Below are 25,620 nucleotides of genomic sequence, written 5' to 3' on the forward strand. Positions count from 1 at the left end.
ATATAGTGAAGGAAGATATAGTGAAAATTGATTTAGTAAAATAATATATAGTAAAAACAGATATAGTGAAGGAATATATAGTGAAGGAAGATATAGTGAAGGAAGGGTAATTATGATTAATAGGTAAGCTGAAAGCAGAAAGTAATGGAGGAAATTGAGAAGCTGCTCTTCAAACACACTATAGAAAAATGTTCAGCTAAGTGAATGTGAAGCATTTATATTGCGAAGAAGCTTAATAGTAATTTTAAATTTTCCCTAATTTCAAATAGCATAAATAGATTTGATCCAGACCGGACTGCGGTCGAGAAGCGGAAACCGCTATACATGTCATTCACGTGACATTCCTACCGAAATTAAAACTTGACCACTCAGTAATGGTCAACGAACAACATGACCAAAGTCAGAAAACTACGTAACAATAGTAATCGGGTAGTATATACATTCTATTTCAATATATGTCGTAATTTTGGATAGAGGTACTAAGTTTGGCAGTGCTGAACGACACAATTAATGTGTTGTAAAGTAATTAACTTGAACAGCATTTAACTATAACATGTCGTAATGTAATTAACATAAACAACATTTAACTACCTATAACATGCGTAATGTAATTAATTAACATAAACAACATTTAACTACCTATAACATGCGTAATGTAATTAACATAAACAACATTTAACTATTTAACTACCGACCGCGCGCAGAAGCGCTGCTCCCGACGTAGGCCCCAGCAGGGAGGTGGTGGCGTAAGGCCCCTCAGAGGACCCTGTGCCCCGGTAGAAGGTGATCAGGTTGCGCCCCACGGGCACGCTGCCCTCCATACCCTCGTGGGGGGCGCCCTTGAGGATCTGGCCGCGTCAGGGGCGTGACATCATGAATACCAACGATATGATATATGAACTATCGTAGTTAAATTGGTAAGTAATCGTACTTAACGATGTGAACTGTCAATGAGAATACAGGTCCGGTACTAACCGACATCCTCAGCTGTTACATTGATTAATTATTGTACGTCACCTTCAGTGACATCACACTTGCGGTTCTTTACCGTGCCTTCAGCACCGATAGTCAGTCACTCCCCAGCCGCTCTTGCAACGCGTTTGCTGGCGGGAGCTTATAAGCCTTGCTCACAGTCACCCCGCTTGTCACGCCACGCGTTCCGTTATATAAATATAGTATTCTCCTAAAGTCAACTCTGTCTTTCAGTCTGTTTGACTGTCTAAGACCACTTCAATGAACTCTGACCCGATGAACAATACCTTCAGTTTGCAGTCGTAATAGATGAGCTGTGAGCCTGTGACATATACAACGCGTACTGAAAATGGCTTAGAGCAACTGAAGCCTGGCCGATTGGATAAGATCGCCGAGATTTTGAACCGCCAATTGCAAGTTCGAAACTTGCAAGTAGATTTCAAAACTGTCAAAAGTCAGTGATCTAAATTGGCAAGGTGGCCGAGTAGCTAAGAATATGCGATAAGTCAACAAACCTATTTAAAATCTGACGTCTTTGTGCTATGCAGTACTGCACCTGAGGTCACGTTCAAGATGCGAACCCCGCACTGGGGTACCGAACTCGCCAGCTGCAGGGGGAGGTACTCACTTATATAATCAGCAAGGGGGGGGGGCACATACCTTATCAGCAGCAGGCGGGGGCATATACCTTGTCAGCAGCAGGGGGGGCACCGCACTTCTCTAGTTGCCAGCCCGCGTACTCCTCCCACAGGCAGGCGCTCGCAGCGCCCAGGCTCGTGGACAACGCGTCGCTCTTGTGCGCCGACGCTGAGCAACAGTCAAACTATCAATCATTTCCGCTGATTAATTTACAATAATTTTTTTTTAATTTGAATCAATAATAATTAGAATCAATGTTTTTGATAATAGCATCACTCCAGCCCAGAATGAGTAGAATACCTGTAGTAAACAAATAAGATGATGATAGGTCATGAAAATTTAGTAAATAAATTTCGTTAATTCAATTACAATAATTTTTTTTAATTTGAATCAATAATAATTAGAATCAATATTTTTAATAACAGAATCAATGCAGTACAGAATGAGTAGAATACCTGAAAACAAACATGATAATGATAGGTTATGAAAATTTTTTAAATTCGACAGAGCGACAAAACCGGCCGCTAATTCATTTACAAGAAGTCGTGCTTTTAATTAGAATCAATAATAACTAGAATCAATGTTTTTAATAATAGAATTAATACAGGCCAGAATGACTAGAATACCTGAAAACAAATAAGATAATGATAAGTTATTATGAAAATTTAGTAAATTCGACAGAGCGACAAAGCCGAAGATTTGAGGTGAATTTCACGTGAACGGATCGCCTGGGGCTAGCAACATTCACGGTGATGTTGAAGAAGTGGAAGCTGCACTCCGGTGAACAATGACGCACAATGCCGGCCACTCTCCGTCGAACAATGAGGCGGAATGGCGCACTCAGTTTTATATTTTGGAGTGGACTTGGAGGCGATATTGCGCCATTACTGCAGATGAAGAGCTGCCCAAGGCTCCCTATGGAGCGCCGTATAACGACGCAAAGCTGCCGCGGCACTCAAGATACTTTACAGTTTAGGCTCTGTAATTTCTAAGACTCTCTGAAATAAAAAATATGCGCTATTTTTTTCATTTTAAATTTATTACCTTCTTCGCTGTTGGCTTAACAAATTTTAAATAGTTAATTATTCACATTTTGTAACTTTTCGCCATATATTTAAGTGAATGATTCCTTTTTTGCCTCTTGATGCAAGATTTGACTACGTGATATTTCTCCAACGTTCGCCGACACTTGATGTATATTTGCATATCCGATCATTTTTCATGCATAATAAAAAATTTTTACGTAATCTAATTAATTTTCTTCCGGAGATTATGCAAGACAATTTTATAGTCCAAAATTTGACATTTCGAATCATCGTACGTAACAACCTGTGCCAAACGAATCTTATACAACAAAATGTATCCAACGAATCATACAAGAACAATGGCACCCAACGAATCTTACACAACAAACCATACCTAACGAAGCGCACAGAACATATTGTACCGAACGAATCTTAAACAGAGCAAATTCTGTTCACTAAATGCTGAGTTTAATGTTAACCTGAAATCTGATGTAAAGGATGTAATCAAAATTTGAACCAACCAATACCGCTCGTAACACGACTTATTCCCCCGACCTGGCGCCTTAAGCACTCAGTTCAATCTTCTGTCCCATTGCAACCTTGCATCCCGGTGGAACCTTACATCCCTGTGAACCTTGCATCGCATCCCATTGGAACCTTGAATCCCGATGGAACCTTACATCCCGATGGAACCTTACATCCCGATGGAACCTAACATCCCGGTGGAACCTTACATCCCGATGGAACCTTACATCCTGATGGAACCTTACATCTCGATGGAACCTTACATCCAGAAGGAACCTTACATCCCGATGGAACCTTACATCCCGATGGAACCTTACATCCCGATGGAACCTTACATCCCGGTGGAACCTTACATCCCGATGGAACCTTACATCCCGGTGGAACCTTGCATCCCGGTGGAACCTTGCATCCCGGTGGAACCTTACATCCCGATGGAACCTTGCATCCCATTGGAACCTGCAGTTCCAGTGTACCTGGCCACAAGGCTTTCTTTTAGTTTCCCTTCCTTTACTTCTTTTCTTAAAGATATGTTTAGTAACTTAACGCGTGTTTAGATTCGCATCCCATGACGAGGCCCGGTTACGTTGGTGCGTCCGCGGTGGATTCTATAGCTGAACAAACTCTGGACCGTATAATTGGGATTATCCAGCTACTCTGGACTACGCTTAGGGTATTGTGGTCCCGAATTCCTATACACCTGCATTAGCATTACCACGTACTGCCGAGTATTCCTCAGCATTACCTGCACTGCCGCGTAATGCCAAATATTCCTCAGTATTACTTATAATTATCCAGCACCCCCCTGTAGTACCAATCACTAGACCACCACAGTAGTAACCAACACCTCCCAACAGTACTCAGCAGATCACGTCAGCCCCGTCATTATCCATCATCACCCATCACACCTCAGCATCACCCACTAGCAGCACCCATCACTCTCCTGCAGTGCCCATCACATTCCATCAGCATCCATCACCCATTATCGCCACCAACAGCACCCATTATCGCCACCCAGCAGCACCCATTATCACCACCCAGCAGCACCCATTATCACCACCCATTATCCGCCACCCAGCAGCACCCATTATCACCACCCAGCAGCACCCATTATCCTCCACCCAGCAGCACCCATTATCACCACCCAGCAACACCCATTATCCGCCACCCTCCATCACCCATTATTCGCCACCCAGCAGCACCCATTATCACCACCCAGCAGCACCCATTATCGCCACCCTGCAGCACCCATCACCCATTACCCGCCACCATCACTCACGGGTGTGATGAGCTAGCGCCTTGTTACGGGCGCGGCGGCGCAGCGCCAGGGTGGCGGTGACGGCGGCTAGCAGGAGGCAGAACACCGCCGCACCCACCGCCCCCATCAGCACCATGTCCCCCTGCAGCGCCCCCAGCGACGGGCCGGCCTACCAGGGGTAACATACAAAATTATAAATAAAAATTACAAATTATGATTCATTTTACGATTTATAATACACATAGTTTCCATTCTACAGTAGGAATCGAAATTCAAATTGTAATCATTTGAAAGTGAAAGAATATTTGTGAAAAAATTTGAACTCTTATCATAGTAAATTAGACGGAAGGCTAAAAATAACTGATAATGTCATATTGATAGCCTACATTCCGTAATAATTGAGCATACCGTACCTTCACCGTAGCGTTTTAGGTATACCGTGACACTATACCTCAAAGTTTTCGTTATTCGATACAACGTTTTCTATACTACGTTCATTTACTGCAGCTTTTCAGCATATACCGTGACTCTACCTAAGAGTTTTATGTATGCCTTTTTTAAGTTCTGTTCTAGTTTTTAGTATTATGTTTGCCTTATTTTGGTTTAGTTTGTTTAGTTTTATGTCTTTTTTAGCGCACAAAAGACGTACGGCTGCAAAAAAGTCACAGCTCGTGCGTCTGACAGCGTCAGCGGCCGCTGATGGCAGCGAACGCAGAGACCGCAGATCAGACGCGACGCCTAACGAGATAAACGCGTTGATTAATCTGCCCCAACGAGGTCCTCATTCATGTCGTCATCCCCTGCAGAGTGGGGGAATGTGTTGGCATCACGAGTGTTGGCATCACGAGTGTTCGCATCACGAGTGTTCGCATCACGAGTGTTCGCATCACGAGTGTTGGCATCACGAGTGTTGGCATCACGAGTGTTGGCATCACGAGTGTTGGCATCACGAGTGTTGGCATCACGAGTGTTGGCATCACGAGTGTTCTGAACGTCAATAACGTTACAATTTCATGCAAACGAGAACTACTGAAATAAGGAACACGTGAATCATTTCACATCGGAAGTGATCCAAAAAGAAAAGAGGAAGGACATTGATGTTTGGCACGTTGTCATTTCACGGAGTACATAAAAAACTTATTGTTCAGTGAGTAATTCAAAGGATAATGGAAAAAATGAAGTCGAAAGATGGTTTCAATTTTGAATAAAAGTAACAAAATTTGAAGGCGGATTGTGAACCTACGAATGCAGACTGCCTATTAAACGTCGCTCTAAAGCAACAGAAGATCAACATAACACAGACCTATAACACAACACATTAAAGCCACCATCATAACCACCACAATCACTTACACCATCACGACCACCACCACCACCACTTGCACCGCAACCATAACTACTATCAACACTTGCACCACCATGACCACTTGCCCTGCCAACACTACTTGCACCACCACCCCCACTGGCACCACAACCATAACTACTGCCACCACTAACACCACCACCCCCACTGGCACCACAACCATAACTACTACCACCACCACCACCACCACCACTTGCTCCACCACAAAGCGTCCCGCAAGGAACTCGGTGAAGTTATTTCCTGTTCGCTGAGGAACTTCCGGCTGAAACTTAGCGCGCTTCCGGCATACCAAGAAAACTTGCCGGCAACTTTTACAGCTGATATGCTGCTGCTGATACTGATGATATGCTGCTGCTGATACTGATGATATGCTGCTGCTGATACTGATGATGTGCTGCTGCTGATACTGATGATGTGCTGCTGCTGATACTGATGATAGCGCTACTTCCACGGATAGCGCTATAATGCTGCTGTTGCTGCTACAACTGATAGTGATAGCATAAAGATTATTGTTTGCTGTTTGTGAAGGTCTACTAAAGAAATTCGTCCAATATTAGTAACGTAGTTTGGAAACAAAGAAGGAACAATTAAACATGAATTAGTGAACAAATCTAAGTTATTAACAGTACGGAAGAACATAAACACAAATAAATAATAAAGTTTCATATTGCTGAGCAATCTAGGCGAGTTCTGGCTACGGACTGAATTTTGCCTTCTGAGATCTTCGGTCTGTTCCTGCCTAAATTAAAGGTCCTAGTCGTATGTACGCCGGAGAAACATGCTGCGTAATGACAAAACCTTACGGAGTGCGCTGCTGCTATTGGTGACGATAACGCTGTTGATTTGGTAGTGCTCTTCATAATACTTTCATTCACACAAATATGTAGTTTATTATTGTTTTGATTCATGCTGCTGCTGCCAGTTCTCCAGAGTTACTGTTGCTGTCATCTATATTGCTGTTATACTGATCGAGATAGCCGAGGTGATTATATATTCTTATTAAAGCTTCAATCGTATATCAGAATTACCGCTTCAAATCCACTTTATGTAGTGAAACATTAATAGGCTTCATCCCCTCTAGTGGCACGGATGAAGTCTATACCACATCTAATGGCAGTACAGTCTGTATCATTGGGGTGAATGCCGTGATATTCTCTAGTGAAAATATCGAATACATTAACATTAAAGGAGTGCGCGCAATAAAACACGTACATCAAGGCAGGAGTTTTGATTAGGCTTCGGAACTATAAACGAGTCTAAGGATTACAAATGACCTTCTGTATTTAAATAATTTCGAGATCACAACGATGAAGAATATCACATAATGCCAGGTTCCATGAATTGTCAATGACACGGCACTATATTTACAGAACGTGTAGAAATTTCTAGACAATAAAGGTACAGGGGATAACGTAAGTAGGAACTCGAGTTCATTGCGCAAAAAATCAACGTTATCCTGGCATTTAAAAAAACAGTGCATTACTAAACAGACAATCAGGGTTACCCTGCCTCTCATCTCTGCTTTGATTGAGCCGGCGTACCAACAGCCGGCATACCAACAGGAGCCGTCGCTTAATGCTACTAGAGTCTGAGTCTCTCATTGAATAACTCCCGCCAATAATATGATTAATTCAGAGCCAGAAAATAGATAGTTGCTGCGTGCGATGAGGAACAATAATTTAACGCTGGCATTAAGCTTAGCTTCGATGTTTTGTGGCCCAATCAGCGCGTCATAAAACTAGGAAGCTTTACCGACGCTGAAAAGGTGAGGATGCCGTGAAATGTGGCACACTTCGGTGTTATATGATGAGGAGGACGCCGAGAAATGTGGCACACTTCGGTGTTATATGATGAGGAGCATGCCGTGAAATGTGACATGCAATGAACGAACGGTTTTCGTACAGTGACGAACGGTATTGTACGGTGGACAACCGGTATTGTACGGTGGACACAGTATTTTAGGATGGACAGACGGTATTGTAGGACGACGAGCAGAGAACTTTATCATTCAATTTATTAACATGGATCAGAGATTTTCTAGTAGGTTGACGACAATGTGTCAGTATTAACGGAACCGTGTCAGACTGGGCATCAGTGCGCAGTGGCGTGCCACAAAGAAGCGTTCTTGGGCCTATTAATAGGCAACGAACAAAATTTTGTTCGTTGCTTTTCTAGACGATTTGCCAGAAGCAGTCTCCAGCGTGTGCTCCATGTATGCCGACGACACAAAAGTTTATAATACAGTGGAGGATGCGTCAAATAAAGCGCAATTACAAGATGATCTTGACAGTTTAGTTAACTGGGCTGATGCGTGGCAGCTGCGGTATAATGCTGACAAGTGTAAAGTATCGCTCCAAGTATGAACGCGTTCAAGAACAGACTAGATAAAGCTATGGAAAAATATATGTTCAGATTTGAAATGCCTAGCACCTTATCGAACTCGGTGGAAGAATAGTAGCTATTTCAAACTATCGTCAGACATGAAAAGATCCGGTCAAATGACACGATTTTAGATCTTCTGTGAACAAGGCACGAAAAGGAAAAGAATCGGCGACAGGCCACATCAGACCTACGACGTTTCAGCGCCGAGATCACTATGTTATGTTATTTTATGTTATGTTCCTTCTATTTGCTTGAAGCATATTTTCATCCCGATTTACTTTACACTAGTTACAGGAGTAATTCATAATTAGTGAAGTAGCTTACGTTGGCTAGGGGGTGCAGCTGTACGGGGTCCACGTGCAGAAGGAGGGAAGGGGAGAAGGGACCCCGACCCCCGGCGGTGGCGGCGGCGAGGCTCAGGTGGTAATCATTCCCCACCTGCAGCCCCCCCACCAGGAGGGAACACGTGGAGCCGTTCACCTTACGGGAGAGGAAGACGGAGCCGTCGCTCGCCACCACCTCCACCTTCAGGAGGAAGGCTTTGTGTTAGTGGAGGTGGAGTTGTAGCTCGCCACCACCTCCACCTTCAGGAGGAAGGCTTTGTGTTAGTGGAGGTGGAGCTGTAGCTCGCCACCACCTCCACCTTTAGGAGGAAGGGTTTGTGTGAGTGGAGGTGGAGTAAAAATAAACGTAAAAAGTTGAGATGAAAAATCGAGGCTAGAATTAAAATATACGGGTAATCTAAGGAGAATAAAATCAAATTTTGGACAAAATTTTTGTTGCTATTCGAAAAAGAGTAAAAAATCTAAGGAAGAGGCGGTTTAGGGAGTACCAAACCCGCTTTCATCCTCGTCAAGTATTGATTTTGTTCAAGATAAAAGTGAACAGAATAAAGTGGATACAAAATATAAGTGGAAAAAATAAAAGCTTACGCCTAATATGCGAAGGTTGTTATGAAAATTGCAGGAGGTTTATGGAGGCAACGTTTACTTATAATGTACGAGTAATCTAAAGAGGAAATTGAAAAATATTATTTGTACGAAAGAAATTTTTCTTTAGTAACCGTGCTGGGCTGCCCTGATTTTCTAGTTCCGAGACAGTGAATAGATACAACTATATGGGGATGTGTGTGGGCATGGATGTAGGCATAAAATAGTTCTGAAAACTGGGCATGGAGGCGTTTTAATACATGGCGCTAGTCACTACGCCGTTAAGACTAGTCACAAGAGTCACCAAGTAGTCTCACTAGTCACCTGATAGCCCCAACTGGTCGCGCTAGTCACCAGGTTACTAGCCGCACTAGTCACTAGGGAGTCCCACTAGCAGCACTAGTCACCTGATAATCCCACTAGTCGCACTAGTAGTCCCACTAGTCGCACTAGTAGTCCCTCTAATCGCACTAGTAGTCCCACTAGTCACTCACTAGTCGCACTAGTCACCTGTTAGTCCCACCAGTCGCACTAGTAGTCCCACTAGTCACTCACTAGCCGCACTAGTCACCTGGTAGTCCCACTAGTCGCACTAGTAGTCCCAGTAGTCACTAGTCACCCACTAGTCACCTGGTAGTCCCACTAATCGCACTAGTAGTCCCAGTAGTCATTGGTCACCCACTAGTCGCACTAGTAGCCATAGTAGTCATTAGTCACCCACTAGTAGTCCCAGTAGTCATTAATCACCCACTATTCGCACTAGTCACGTGGTAGTCCCACTAGTCACCTGGTAGTCACTAGTCGCACTAGTCACCTGGTAGTATCACTAGTGACCTGGTAGTCCCACTAGTCACCTGGTAGTCACACTAGTCACCTGGTAGTCACTAGTCACCTGGTAGCCACTAGTCACCTGGTAGTCACTAGTCAACTGGTAGTCACTAGTCACCTGGTAGCCACTAGTCACCAGGTAGCCACTAGTCACCAGGTAGTCACTAGTCACCTGGTAGTCACTAGTCACCTGGTAGTCACTAGTCACCTGGTAGTCTCACTAGTCACCTGGTAGTCACTAGTCACCTGGTAGCCACTAGTCACCTGGTAGTCACTGGTCACTTGGTAGTCACTAGTCACCTGGTAGTCACTAGTTACCTGGTAGTCTCACTAGTCACCAGGTAGTCTCACTAGTCCCACTAGTAGTCACCTGGTAGTCACTAGTCGCACTAGTCACCTGGTAGTAGGTGATGGGGCCGTTGCGGTGGAGGGGCGGGGGTGGGGCCCAGAAGAGGGTGGCGGAGGAGGCGTTGGTGAGCTGCACCCCCACGCTCTGGGGGGGCGCTGAGGGAGCTGTGGGGGGAGGCAGTGGTGATGTGAGAAATTCATGCTCATTTGATAAAATTTTCCATTAATTTCAATTAAACTACACTTTTTCTAAATTATTCTTTTCAATAAAGTGAATGATAGCGTCAAAAATGACGTCATCAATAGTAAAGTTAATTTAATTATTTAGAATGAAGGGCAGCGTTGAATATTATATGAAAAATAAGCAAAAAATCTTCAAAATCGGCAGATTTTAATAACGGCCATGATTTGAAATGCGTTTGCTTTTATTTACGTGAATTTGATCAGAAACTCAAGCGTGGAGAAGTTTATTAAAATGCAGCAAGTTCAGCTAAAGCATTAGATGAAGGGGTGTGTGAAGGGCAGGTTCCTTCAATTGAAACATTAGATGAAGGGGGTCTGAAGGGCAGGTCCCTTCAATTGAAACATTAGATGAAGGGTGTGTGAAGGGCAGGTCCTTTCAATAGAAACATTAGATGAAGGGGTGTGTGAAGGGCAGGTTCCTAGACGACATTCCTGCGTAGCAAATCGGGCGGCCGCAGGCGTCACCGCAATAAGCGCGTGTTACGCCAGCCACGGAATATTGAGTGGCAAGCTGCGTATATATTGAGTGGCAAGCTGCGTATATATTGAGTGGCAAGCTGCGTATATATTGAGAGGCAAGCTGCGTATATATTGAGTTGCAAGCTGCGTATATATTGAGTTGCAAGCTACGTATATATCGAGTGGCAAGCTACGTATATATTGAGTGGCAAGCTGCGTATATATTGAGTGGCAAGCTACGTATATATTGAGTGGCAAGCTACGTATATATTGAGTGGCAAGCTGCGTATATATTGAGTGGCAAGCTGCGTATAAATTGAGTGGCAAACTCATTCTCTTGCGTTGGTCCATTGTGTGCTGCGAGGCGTTCGTCAATTTTGAACAAAAACTGTCCAAGTTATTATTGAAACAGTTTTTATTTTTTAGCTAGTATTTAATTAAGAGATCAACATGATAAAAAAAAGAGAATATTGAGAGGCCGGACATGTGCACTCCATTGTCTACCAGAATGATTATTGATATTATCACAAAATTATTGATTCGTTTTAAAATAATTTTCCGTACAATCACAAAATTTTCGTTATATATTCGTTCGTTAGTGCGACCGCTCACTCTCTTTCCAATGCCCGAGTTCTTTCATGGCGCTTGAGATCTTCGTAGTATATCAAAATCAGTTGTTCGTGCAATGCTGCACTTGTTTCACCTGGAAGAATTCCTGTCTCTGCACGACTGCTTTGAATTTGCTCGTGGAGCTCATATCTCAGTTCCTGGACGGTTATCATGCATTTTTCTACGTGATTTTCAACTTTTGAATTAGATTATATACCCAGTTTAATGAGTTGAGTTTTCTCCATGCGTTTTAATTCTCATTCGCATTCGTTATCTCAAACGATACCAATCTCACAATCTCCAGAATGGCCGCGGCGGCAATCAAAGCTGTAGTTAAATTAAGTTAGAATTTCACGCGAGCTTGCAAGGAACAGCGAGGTCCGACCGCGGCGACGAGTCTCTGTATTAATGAGGGAGCTTGTCGACGAGGGCAACCGAGGGGAAAGCTGCAAAATCAAGGAGTTTCCCCTCGTGCCGGTACTCTCTGGCAGTGTCACTAAAGGCTGCTACAGTCAATAGTCATTACAGAGTCTGAAATTTACAGTCAATTGTATTTACAATGTACTGTTCATTTCCAGTGTCAATCTGGCGTCTCGTTATATTCATTATAATAATATTATAAGATTAGATCATTGTTATTGAGACGTAATATTCACTAGACGTGGTAGAGGTTGATGGAAAAGTACTAGACTTGAGTCAGCATGGACAAAATCCCGCGATATCACGCAATCAAGACCTCAGTAGTGGGCGGAAGTATAAGTCTATAAAAGGGCTGGAACCTTAGTTAGGCTGCCAGTAGTCAGCAAGCACCTCACCATGTAACACCGCTAGAGTTACTCCGACCTAAGGGTAAACGTCTTAGCCTATACTTGTCAGTATTTCTGAAATGACTTCAATGTATAACCACCCGGTATCAAGATAAGTTCTATTGAGATAAGTGTTTTACTTATCTCTTACGCACTTAGTCAACGAATCCCGTTATCATGTAGAACTAAAATTCTAAGCCAGGCGACGCTTAATGGTGCCTTCTGACATATAAGTCGGTACAATATCGCAAAATAATCAATCTTTCATTTAACGTAATCTTCTTTAAATTACATTAATTCATCTGTATAATTTTGTAGATTTGTGTGACAGTTTCTCAACTCATTGGCACTTTTTTTTCTCACAGCCAACTCAGTCACATTGAAAACGACGAATTTTCATGCTTGATTTTTCAAGTTGAAATACAAATTTTGTGTTTATTTTGTGGCACTAGCACATTATTATTCAATGATTCTCAATGAGATAAAAACGAATTTATATAATAAGTGCTGCTGAAGAACGCGATTTCCGCGACAATTATTTTCCCTATATCCTAAAATTAAAATATTGTCTTTCCAAAACTCGAACGTTTCAAACACTGGAATTTGCCACAAGAAGTAGTGTCGGTGTCAAATATACTTGTAAAAATATAAAGATAGCACTCTAAAGCTTACAATTGAAAAAGCTTTAATATATCAGATCATCAGGCTCTTTAATCACAGGGGAAATAAACGAGTTCACCATGCCATCGTTTAGCTCCTGAGATACATGATGGCCGATACAGCGGAGAACAGAGAAGTCTTGTAATCTTATACCTGTTAACGGGTCTCAACTTATCGCTGTTGCTGTTCAATTAGCGGTTTTATCAGACGATGGTGAGCGTCGAGAATGCGTCAAAAAATAAAACACTGACTTTGGATTGCAAGATCGCTGCTTTCTCAAAGGAGGGGCTGGTTCATTCCTCCATTAACTAGATTCGGTTCCTATACGCATCAACCATTTCAAATTTAAAAAAAAACTACGAAGACTGCAAAACCGCTGCAGATAGTAAGAAGGACAACAAAAATATTGAGCTGAACAGTTCTACCGAAAAAGAATGAAATCCTAAACAGAGCTACGCGGGAAAATTTGGCAACAACAAATATTAAAATGAAGAGCTGACTTCCACAGTAGTTATGTTGGTGGCAGTGAATTACAACATCAACGAATACTCAGTGTCTCTATTAGTTAACGAAACTCTCCTCAAGGCGTTCACCGGACAAAACTAAATTTCGTATCGTCTATTGTTCTGACATTGCATGGAAACTTACACGACAACCTAACCTTCATATCGGCCTGGTTGAGAAGAGTTTACGTGTTACTTCAGTATACGAAGTTTAATATGGACTTATTTGGAGCATATTTCCATACATGGACTACCTGCAGTCTTTAATCAGGTTCATAAGAGACCGCAGGTGGAGTCAATATCGGCATCTATTGGTTAAATGGCCGGCAATGTTTTCGGGTAATAATACTTCTACGGAACACGAATGTGTCAGTGAATCCATGGTCGAGTAACAGGAATATAAAACGCTACCTTCCCGAGGCAGGAATACGGCGGAGTTAGTGTCGGGCGGAACCATGGATATCATTGAGGAGGATTAATAGTTCGACATTAATGTATCCAGAAGAAGGGATCGAGGATTCAACACGACAAACTCGAGTAGAAAAGCATGGTGGCTTAGCCGAATAAAACGATCAGCTGGACGCGTTTTAAGAGGGACCGCTTTTAAAACGGGACTCGTTTGAGTAGGGACCGCGTTAATACGGAACGCGTTTGAAGAAGGAACACATCAATACGGAACATGCTTGAGGAGGGACTGCGTTAATACTGCGGAGGTTATTAGCGGATGCTTAAAAATGAGCGTGGGCAAAGCAAGATTAAACTACTGATTATGCTCACAAATAAGTCACAATCGCATGTCAAAAGTTTGTAAGCAGTGGTAAAGTTTGTAACAGCAAGCGAGAACCATGCAACGGTCTAAGACACGGCAGTGAACTTGAAGCAAACCGATGTTGAGAGCCGCAGGCAATAAAAGTATATGAATATTTACTTGAAATGAATTCATGGAACTTGAATAAGTTAGAGGCTATGATAAAAACCGTTTTCTATTTGACAAGATTTTCTTCTTTTGCGAGCGTGAACAATCTATTTTAAACATCAAATAATTTCTAATATTAATTTAGAACAAAATACTTACGATAAATATAATGAATTGATAATCTAGCGCTTTCCATTTTTAATAAAATTATACCCTATATTTTAGACCCTGACCTGCGAGGGGCGTGACGAACGCCCTGCTGTTCGAGGGTCTACCCTCAAACGTGTCGTAAAAGGGCACCAGGAAGACCGTGTAGGCGCGGTAGTTGTGTAGACCCTGCAGGACGTAGGACGATAGACCAGACCCCGCGTTGAGGACTGTCACGACTGACGAGTTCCCGTCCAGTTCACTCGTGAAGGGGGACTGGGGGTCTGGGGGGAATCCGCCGGAGACGAAAGAGGACTTCTCAAGAGTCCCCAGGACTGGTGAAGATATTGCTGAGGTCTGGGGAGGTAAGGCCTCCCTAGGCAGGTGCTGCAGGCGGATGTAGAATCCTTCTACAGCAGAAGCTTCCCCTTTCAACTGTAGGACAGATAAATATTGGATTTATTATTAAAAATTAGATAAATATTATATTTTTTATTAAATATTATATAAATATTAGATCTATTATTGGAAAATACCTGCAAAATATATACGTATGTGTACCTTTAAAAAAAGTTTTTATCATTATAGATGATGCGCTGATTGAAGAAAAACTCACTGCATTTATCAGATGCTTAGCATCCAACAATTGTACTATTTTTCGTGTGGAATAAAATTTCTGTCTAAGACAATACAAATTATACAGCTACATGTTCGTCGCTCAAATTAAGTACTGTTGCTCATAATTACGTATCCTGCCATATTAATGTCCGAACGTGTCACTATTCATATTTAGGCATCCTGAAACAAGAATGACGTGAATGTGCCGTTATTCATAATAACGCATCTAATCACATGATAGTCACAAACGTGTTGTTACTTGAAAATTACGCAACCTGAGTTTTATAAAACTCTTGGTAGTTCGTGTCTGGAAATCCCAATATTAACGTGCATCGCTCTCTTGACCACTTTCAGAATAGACTGAAATATATTCATTGTTTCTCGACAGCGAAAATCCGAGGCGCAAAGCGAGCGGCCTTTGAACGCTTGCTGGGACTACAGAAAAAAGCATAGAAACTGAGACCAAATGCGTAGGAAAAAACTGTTATAAAATGACTGAAAGTATTCGGGGAAGCATGAATATAAAGAGGAATTGCGAGGAAAGAAACGAAAATCAATGGAAAATACAGCAGTAATTGAAGGAAAAAATAAATCTCAAACACACCGATGAATTGTAAAAAATAGGAAAATCGTAAAAACTGTTAAATAGAAAGTGAACAGAGAAAATAATAAAACAACACAACACAACCATGAAACAAGACCTTTACTTTACTTATGAATCAAAGTTGAATGCCAAACGTGGAAAGAAAAAGAATATGGGTTGCAAAAATTATATATAGTGAATCAGCGGAACGATTACATAAAATACCACCCCAGATAAATACAAAAACAATGTAGTAAAATGAAACAGAGACGATGAGAAAGCGGTAAAAGTAGAAAATTAATGATAGTTGATTCATAAAAAATGGCGCAATTTATAGTATAAATAATAGTAGATAAAACACGAGCAGCGTAGAGAATTGTAAAAATAAAAAAAATTAAAGCGAAATAAATTGGGTAAACAATACAATAAAATGAAATAACAATAATAAAATCCCAGATGGCAGCAAAACGAATACAAGAAAAATGAGAATCACAACTGAGTGTTAATTAAGATGGTTTGCAATGAGAAAAACAAAAGATGATAGGCCATCGCAATAATGTGCAAGGCGAGCACATACAAAGTTAAAAATTTCCATGTTCACGGGTACTCTTTCTATGTACAATTTGTTAAAATAATTCTGAATTTAATAAGCTCCTGTGAGTACAAAACATCGCAAATTGAAAGCAGAGTAGTTTTTTGCAGGTTTCGTGATAAATCACGAGAGGAAATTACAATCATCACTGAGGTGGGTACGAACACACGAGGGCAGACACTTAAATACTGGCTGAAAAATCCGTGGATTTTAATGTTCTGACTAGACAGTCCTTTATAAAAATATAATTCATTTTATTCGTTAAGGCACGAGACAAACGTTACATTCTGAATCTAAATACGACTAAATATTTTCTATTACCTTTTATAATAATACATTTGCGAATCCAAATTCTAGCTCCAAAAGAATCATATTCCCCTTACGAAAGTTTACACGAAGCCGGAGTAATGCTTTACTAAAATGTGGCAGACAAAACAACGGACAAAATCTGTGATGAAGTACACATGAACATGTTTGTTATCTATGAGTACCTTTTGTCGGATGGCGGCAAGTGTAGCGAGTGTTGTGACCAAGACTAGGAGGTTAATGCAGAGTTATTTTGTCGGATGGTGGCAAGTGTAGCGAGTGTTGCGGACAAGACTAGGAGGTTAATGCCGAGTTATTTTGTCGGATGGCGGCAAGTGTAGCGAGTCGTGTAGCAGCTGACCGAGAGGCGTAAAGATAGCGCTCGGCCCAAGCCTCTTATCTGGCCGTAGCACCCGCCCCAAACTGCTACTGCTTCATTTTTGGAATATGCAGCGGAAAATTCCCCTCGCTCCGTACGCTTCGATGAAAAAAAATAACGACCTCATAAACAGCGACTCGAGGTGGAACGCGGCGGTCGTGAACGCGGCGTGCATCGATCATTTCACGAGGGGATTTTCCAGCGTTACTGCCCGGTGTTGTGGCCCTCGATTGGGGCAACGGGGCATTCAGGCTCAGATAGCATACAACAAAAAAAACTTGGATGCTATCGTATCATCTTCGCTACAAACGTTATTCATTTTAAAAACGAATTTTTTCGATTTTAAGATCATTTTCGAGACGATCTTATTCATTTTACAAATGAATATATTCGATTTCAAGAGCAAGGTTCACCAGTGACTGAAGAAAAGTGGACCTTGTTGAAAAGTTCATATGTGACAGAAAAAAAGTTCATTTAATTTTAAAGAAGATTATTTTGTATGCTCATCGCAACGCAGATATAACGGAGCGTAAGAATATTCAATTTCCTGGCGAAATTACGTCCTTCATCGATTAAGTTTATACTGTTGACTTTCATAGCACAAGGTAACGTATTCTAATAACGAAACTTTGTACATCTTCATATGTAAACGTAGGAATTTCGAAAGAATTGTTGCGCCTTTTGTCAATTTACATATTAAAGTCCGTTCATTTTCATGGAAACTAAGGCGAAATTTCGCGAAGCAAAATATATAACTAAAGGATATGAATCTGGTTAAAGAAATATCGAGTAAACTAAATGAAGGAGGAGGTAGTGAGTGAGTGAAGGAGAGGGGATAAGAGGGTAAGGGAAGGAGAGGGGATAAGAGGGTAAGGGAAGGTGAGGGGATAAGAGGGTAAGGGAAGGAGAGGGGATATAAGAGGGTAAGGGAAGGAGAGGGGATAAGAGGGTAAGGGAATGAGGTAAGAGTGAGGGGGGCAAGAGCTGCCAATTAACGAGCGCTGTTCAAACGCTCACGATTTATGGAGATGGGCTTAGGGTTGGGGTCTGCTATAGGGGTGCTGGGGGTCTGCCATAGGGCTGCTGGGGGTCTGCTATAGGGGTGCTGGGTTCTGCCATAGGGCTGCTGGGGGTCTGCTATAGAGGTGCTTGGGGTCTGCTATAGGGTGCTTGGGGTCTGCTATAGGGCTGCTGGGGGTCTGCTATAGGGCAGGGGTCTGCTATAGGGTGCTGGGGGTTTGCTATAGGGGTGGGGTCTGCTATAGGGGTGGGGTCTGCTATAGGGCTGCTGAGGGTCTGCTATAGGGCTGGGGTCTGCTATATGGCTGGGGTCTGCTATAGAGCTGCTGGGGGTCTGCTATAGGAGTGGGATCTGCTTAGGACTGGGGTCTGCTATAGAGGTGCTGGGGGTCTGCTATAGGGGTGGGGTCTGTTATAGGGTGCTGGGGGTCTGCTTAGGACTGGGGTCTGCTATAGGGCTACGGCAGCCCCAGGCTGCGTTCCTAGCGACGGGCTTGTTCCTGAGCTAACTAAATGCTTCAGCGTGCGGGGTTAAAATACCTTTTTTAGGCAATTTATTTGGTAACTTTCCGCGATTATTTTTATTTGTTATATGATTTATTGTGCGAAATTTAGCGTTTAATAAATCCTGAAATAACTTCAGACAATGAAAAAAATAACCCAGTACTCACTGCAGTGAGTGACAGAGAGCGCATTTCCTTGTTGACGAAAACGCGAAGTCACGGACGGACAGACAGACGGACATGACGAGCATAATAGCGCCTTTTTTTCCATAAATGAGAAAATGCGCTAATTAGCCACCTAGGTAATAAAATGTAGAAGATTTTGCAACCAACGTGAATCATTCATTACAATCATTGCACGCGCAATTAAAAAAATTATTTCAGAACTGTTAACCTTGAATCCATAAAACGTTAACGAACGTGTGTTTTCTGTTAGGACCAAGATCTCGTGTATCAAGACTCTAGAGAAGATAATATTTGTTATCTCTATATGGAATCAACTTTTTTTTAATGGCCGGCATTAATACTGGCACAAATTAACTGCATTTAAAACTCGCATTCACCACTCATGAAGTTCGGTTCAATGGTCAGCTTCTAAATATGAGTGATGCTAGGTCTTATTCTGATATATACTATAATAAGAGAATCTTATGAAGCTTTGCCAAGACTTAGTGTCAACTTCTTCCTCTATTCACGCATTCGTAGGCAGCTATAGATTCCAATTAAAATTAAGAATTAATTATAATTAAAAGAAACGGTTACACAAAAAAAAATCGGTTACACAAAAAACGTGTACAAAAAAAGTTACGCAAAAAACAGTTACACAAAAAAACGGTTACACAATAAAAACAGTTACACAAAAAACGGTTACACAATAAAAACAGTTACACAAAAAACAGTTACACAAAAAACAGTTACACAAAAAACTGTTACACAAAAAAAGTTACACAAAAAACGGTTAAACCAAAACGGTTACACAAAAAACGGGTACACCAAAGAAAACGGTTACTACACAATAAAAACAGTTATACAATAAAAAGGTTAAGAGTAAAGTAAGGGTAGGACCACTCGCCATGTCTGCTCGTCACGTGAATCTTCAGCTGCGCCAGCTAAATATATCACAGTCTTGCTTGCCGTCGATCAATAAACATAATAGAACTAAAGTCAAACTATTTAAAGGAGGCCCTCCTTGAGAATCCTCTTGAAATAAGACACTATAAACAGTCGTGTTTGAACCGGCCGCCGAAAAGCTTGCTATAAATTTATCTGTTGTAGCGCGGATGGAAGCCTCCAGGGCATCGGGTTTAGGCGCTTTGAAGCAGCGCCATTTTATGGGATTATCAACTTGTTGATTCCAGAAAATGTTTTACTTGGCTCAGCCTTTTGTATTTCTGTGTCAGGTGGATCAAACAAGGAGTGCAGTAATGAGGTATTCTACAGACGTTATCTGTACTTACATGGTCGACATAATCTTTCTTTACTCGATGTTAACATAGTTTACAATAATAGATTTTAAAGTCTTCAAACTTGTTTGGCAGGGTTTCATATTTTCCTTTCCGACCGATAACTAAAAAAATAAATTCAAAATTAATGACGAATAAAGAATATTCATCATTAATTCACAGGGAAATTTACAGAGACCAGCACCAACAACAGATCAAAACTTCGAGGATACAAGTATAATCACACAGACAAAATTTACGCTGAAGGAATAAATGCCTTAGAACTTCATTAACGGGCTTAGCAACTTCAAAACATATCCATTAAAATGTTCAAACGGATGTAAACAGCACTCTTAAACATTCTTTATGCAAGTTTTTCTATCGAAAATATGCAGGGGTTCCAAGGTCACCAAAGTCTTCACCAAAGTCTGACATTCAGACACAGCAGATCTGGGCGGGTGGGCTGGTCTACGAAAAATGTTCAGTCAAATTATGGCTAATTTAACCGGTATTTCATTGGTTATTAATTTCTCGGTTTATTTGGGATTCGAGCAAACGAAATGACGTGAATACTTCCTGTTCGAGTTTTACGTGAATTGTACATTTTTCCTTCTTCAAATTAAGAAGAGAAGTGAAATGTTTACCCTCATCGACGGCTTGAAAGCATCAACAGAATATGAATGGAGGACAATTTTCCCTACCCTAGCGAAATTGTTCTTCTCCTTTGGAATCTTTCAATCATTAAAAAATTTTGTCTATTTCCACACAAATGAAAATGATAGCGATTTTCCAATATAAATAAAATATATACCGCATCATAAAATTACATCTGAAAATGTTGAGACGAGTACAGAGGAATCGTGATTCTGATATGTCATTTGAATTATAATTAGACTGGTTCAATAAAAAATGAAGCATTGAACAGTTCTTAGTTCTTGGACGAGCAAAATATTCTTATATAAACGAGTAAAATCGAAATTAAGTTTTAAAAACAAATTTATATGAGTAAAATACAATCAAAATTAAGTTCAAAATACAAATTTAAAATTCCATGCAACTAAAAATTCGAACAAAGAGGCAATAAAAAAACTATCACACCAAAGACCAAGACTGACCAGCCAGGAGATGGTGGCAGCAGCGGGCCCAGTGCTGGTGCTGACAGTGGACGGCTCCTTCAGGAACAGCACGACCTGCTGGAGCTTCTCCGCCTCCCGGGTCCTTTGCGTGGCCCATTGGCCCTCCCCGCCCACCTCTGCGATCCCGGATGGTTCAGAAACGCCGTCCCCATTAAGGGCTCGCACCACAACCCCATACGACGTCTGGGGCTCAAGCCCTGTGAGGGTAAACTCGGGTTCTCTAAGCCCCTCAGCTGCCACGCGCCATGTCCCTCCGGAACTTGCGTAGAATTCGACGCTGTAGGACGTAACGGGGCTAGACCCCTGGCGGGAGGGCGGCGCCCACACCAAGTGGGCCGTCGTGCCATTAGCTGCCGTGACCGTAGGTGTGGGTGGGGGGGAGGGGGCCGCGTCGGGATCAGTGGGTCGTGGGGACACACTTGAGGCATCAGAGCCCACTGCTGCTTTCAAGTACGCGTGGGCGACAGTTTCCCCCCTCGACGAGCTCCCCACACATGTGTACCGCCCCAGGTCGTGGGGAGAGAGATCTGGGTAGTTCAGGGATTATATATTATTTCATTTTACATTGAATACATTTAAAAGATTTGTAGAACAGATCACGTGCTGTTCTAAATTTTCACATTTTACGCGGTATGATGTATGTCTTTAGTTGTGATCTTTTAACGCTTAAGTTTAAATGCGTATAAGGCGTTGTGATGTCTCAAGAGACACGCATATTTATTTCAGGTGCAAACGTAAAATACGAAGTTTTTTTTGGTTTATCTCGTCAGTTTGAACCGCTGATTATCTACTCTCTGTGATGCGAAACTTTAAAATATCCGAAAATTATATTTTCATTCATCGTATCCGTCTTCAATAAAATTATCTAGTTTTTGATAGTAGAATCAAAATCACGTATATCAGATCGCACGTATATCAGATTTAGATGAGATAAATAGATAGATGAGATAAATAAATAGAACAGAAATTGAAGACCGAAGCAAATAGGCAAAAGTTAACTTCGCAGCTCGAAATGTTGCTCGTTGATAAACGCTCGTTTCATGTTTTACGTTTCTTTCTTTCATGTTTGTTTCTCAGTTTTACGCTGCAATGAACTCTGGCGGCAATCTCATATTCGCTAACTCCACTCGTATTCATTATGATTTTTGAAGAGCTATCAGAAATAGAATAACATTTACAACAAGTCGTCGAAATGATAGATATAATTACGAATATGTAATCATACTGAATAATTCGGCAATTTAACCGATGGTAATGCGAAAAATTTACTCAATTGTTCAACAACCTAGACAGCCGAACATCTACGTCACACTTGAACAAATTTGATTTACAAAGAGAAAAGTAGAGAACACTAAAAAATTAGATTTACAAAGAGAAAAGTAGAGAACACTAAAAAATTAGATTTACAAAGAGAAAAGTAGAGAACAATAAAAAATTAGATTTACAAAGAGAAAAGTAGAGAACGCTAAAAAATTAGATTTACAAAGAGAAAAGTAGAGAACACTAAAAAAATTAGATTTGCAAAGAGAAAAGTAGAGAACACTAAAAAAATTAGATTTGCAAAGAGAAAAGTAGAGAAATTTCACCCTCCCCAACCCAGCCCCCACCTTTGATGGTAAGGGTGTCGTCAGCGAGGACGCGATGTCTGGGGGAGCTCTTGACGGGGGCTCCTTCATGCACCCACTGCACCACATCCGCCCCCCACACACGACACACGAGGGCAACGCGCCCCCCAACCTGCACCGTCTGGTTCACGGGTCCAACCCTCACTATTGGAGGCGGTAAGAGATGCGCGGGTCTAACCCTAACCCCGACCCTGGTCATAACCCCCCCGGCGGGGTTAACAGCCCCACACACGTATCTCCCTGAGTGGTGTCGATCAGCCCTTTGTGTGAAGTACACAGATGACACGGCTGTGTAGGGTTCATCTGAACCCTCAGGGGGCTCAGCGTGTGTGTTGTAGTTATCAGCACGATGGCTGTTATCGGACGAAGGATAACTCTTGTGGTTGTTATCAGAAGACAACAAGTGGCTATCCTTAGGGAACATTTGCAGGTCGTGGACTACGATATCCTCTGCAAGTGAACGGCTCCCATGAACCAAATTATCGGCGGCCAATTGCCGCTGGTTTTCGGCGGTCATCGGTCGGTTTTCGGCGGCCATCGGCCGGTTATCGGCGGCCATCGGTCGGTTATCGGCGGGCAGCAAAGGATGGCCGCCCTCGCGCGCCCAGTACACGAAGGGGGGAGGAGTGGAGGAAGCAGCGCAGGATAGGCGCAGTGGGGATCCTTCCTCTACCACCACGTCCCCAGGCACGTCCACTACCCGTGGGGAGGCTGAGGAAGGATAGGGATGGCGATTTCTTCCTACACTAGTTAATTGGTCTTCATGAGAGTTTAACTGAAAAAATCGCAATGCATTGAACAAAATGAAATTCGTAGTGTGTTGTGTTTATACTATAGACTAAACTGCACGGGAATAACAGTACCTAATACATTAACTATGCTTATATATATCATTTATATTACACCACCTAAAGACTAAAGAGTCAAGTGTATGAATATACATAGTTACGATGCAAATAATAATTCCAAAATTTATAAGAGTCTACCAATATTGTTTATTCATCATGAGCTTCATGTACAACACATTTACCTAAATAAACCAAAATGTCATCATAACAGTGAAGAGACTTAACATAGAAATCTAGCATAGGAACAGGTCCAGTACTGCAAGGCACAAATATTGCAGTAGCTTTATGTAGTAAAAACAATTATTTGTAAATGGGAAGAATACTGAAATATCCAAACGTTTTGACAAGCATTATTTCAAAGAGACAATAATTTCAGAGAGCATCATAATGTTGCTAGCGCCCTACATTGAAACAGGCCTAATATAGGAAAATTTCATACTATACTTTGCCTAAACTTCAAGTATACCCATTACTATTATTTATTAAAGTATTTAGTATTTAATATATAATATATACCTATACCAATTTGATATAATATTTAATATATAATAATATTTATTTATAATATGATAAAATAATATATAATGTAATATCTGGTATTTATATATAATAATAAACATATAATATAAAGTATTTCAAAGTATATCCATTATATCTGACTTTGTACGAGTAGGGAGGCGTTGGCAGCGATGGCGGCGGCGGAGTTGGTGGCCTCACACACGTACACGCCGCTGTCCTCTGGCCTCAGAGGCGCGACCCTCAGACCGCGGCCTCTCACCACCGTCGCCCTCCCCACCGGCATACGCGACCCCACCCGCCGCCACACCACCTACGCCACACACGCCACAGGCTTCCAGTTATTAATTATTATATATTTAATTACTTAAATCGGATCAAGAGATAATCATGTGGATAAGAAAATGATCAAATTATATTCATAGTTAATTATGAATATATCTAATATGGATGGGTCACGGGGCTGGGGTCATGGGGCTGGGGTCACGGGGCTGGGGTCACGGGGCTGGGGTCACGGGGCTGGGGCTGTCTCTTATACACANGTACCAGGCACCTGTCTCTTATACACATCTAGATGTGTAATAAGAGACAGGCTGGGGACACGGGGCTGGGGTCACGGGGCTGGGGTCACGGGGCTGGGGTCACGGGGCTGGGGACGCACCTGGGGCTCAGGGTCTCCCCCAGCGCGGCAGCTGATCTCAGCGGCCTCCCCCGCCACCCCCACCACGGGGCGGGGGACCTTCACCCAGAAGGGCGCCACTGGGGGATAATAAATATATTATCATAATAATTAATGGTTATTTATTACAATTACTATATTTTTTTCTTGCTAGCGAACTACGAAATCATTTTTCGTATCATTTTCATAAACTATCGTATAATCTTTACTAAAAATAGGTATTATTAAGTAATTAAGTGTGATATCAAAACCACGATGGTTTTAATTTTATTGTGATAAAGAAATAAAATAAATGTAAAAGAATCAGCTAAGCGACGTACCGAGAACGTCGATAATAGCAGGCGGGGAGCTGCGACGTCCGGCGGCGTTGACGGCGTGACAGACGTACTCTCCTTCGTCTGTCTGCCAGACGTCGCTGAAGACGAGCGACCCGTCGCTCCTGACGTACACCCTGACGTAGAGACGTACGAGATGGTAGAGAGAGACGTACGAGGTGGTAGAGAGAGACGTACAAGGTGGTAAAGAGAGAAACGTACGGGGTGGTAGAGAGAGACGTACGAAGTGGTAGAGAGAGACGTACGGGGTGGTAGAGAGACGTACGAGGTGGTAGAGAGACGTACGAGGTGGTAGAGAGAGACGTACGAAGTGGTAGAGAGAGACGTACGGGGTGGTAGAGAGAGACGTACGAGGTGGTAGAGTGAGACGTACGAGGTGGTAGAGAGAGACGTACGAGGTGGTAGAGAGAGACGTACGAGGTGGTAGAG

The 25,620-nt window shown here is 42.1% G+C and overlaps 1 protein-coding gene across 1 annotated transcript in view; it reads right to left on the minus strand.

Annotated features, from left to right (window-relative positions):
* Positions 1–25,620, minus strand: part of LOC108669076 (roundabout homolog 2) — a 44,987-nt gene that overhangs the window by 8,883 nt on the left and 10,484 nt on the right. Inside the window, exons 5-15 of the mRNA XM_047884951.1 lie at positions 25,177–25,307; positions 24,839–24,936; positions 24,322–24,490; positions 22,796–23,524; positions 21,168–21,715; positions 14,696–15,044; positions 10,316–10,431; positions 8,486–8,686; positions 4,438–4,585; positions 1,661–1,779; positions 696–848 (exon numbers count right to left, since the gene is read on the minus strand). Coding sequence (XP_047740907.1) covers positions 696–848; positions 1,661–1,779; positions 4,438–4,585; positions 8,486–8,686; positions 10,316–10,431; positions 14,696–15,044; positions 21,168–21,715; positions 22,796–23,524; positions 24,322–24,490; positions 24,839–24,936; positions 25,177–25,307 — 2,761 coding nt within the window. The remainder of the gene's footprint in view (positions 1–695; positions 849–1,660; positions 1,780–4,437; positions 4,586–8,485; positions 8,687–10,315; positions 10,432–14,695; positions 15,045–21,167; positions 21,716–22,795; positions 23,525–24,321; positions 24,491–24,838; positions 24,937–25,176; positions 25,308–25,620) is intronic.

This window comes from Hyalella azteca, unplaced genomic scaffold, assembly GCF_000764305.2.
Source record: "Hyalella azteca isolate HAZT.00-mixed unplaced genomic scaffold, Hazt_2.0.2 contig16588, whole genome shotgun sequence".
Classification (NCBI taxonomy): domain Eukaryota; kingdom Metazoa; phylum Arthropoda; class Malacostraca; order Amphipoda; family Hyalellidae; genus Hyalella; species Hyalella azteca.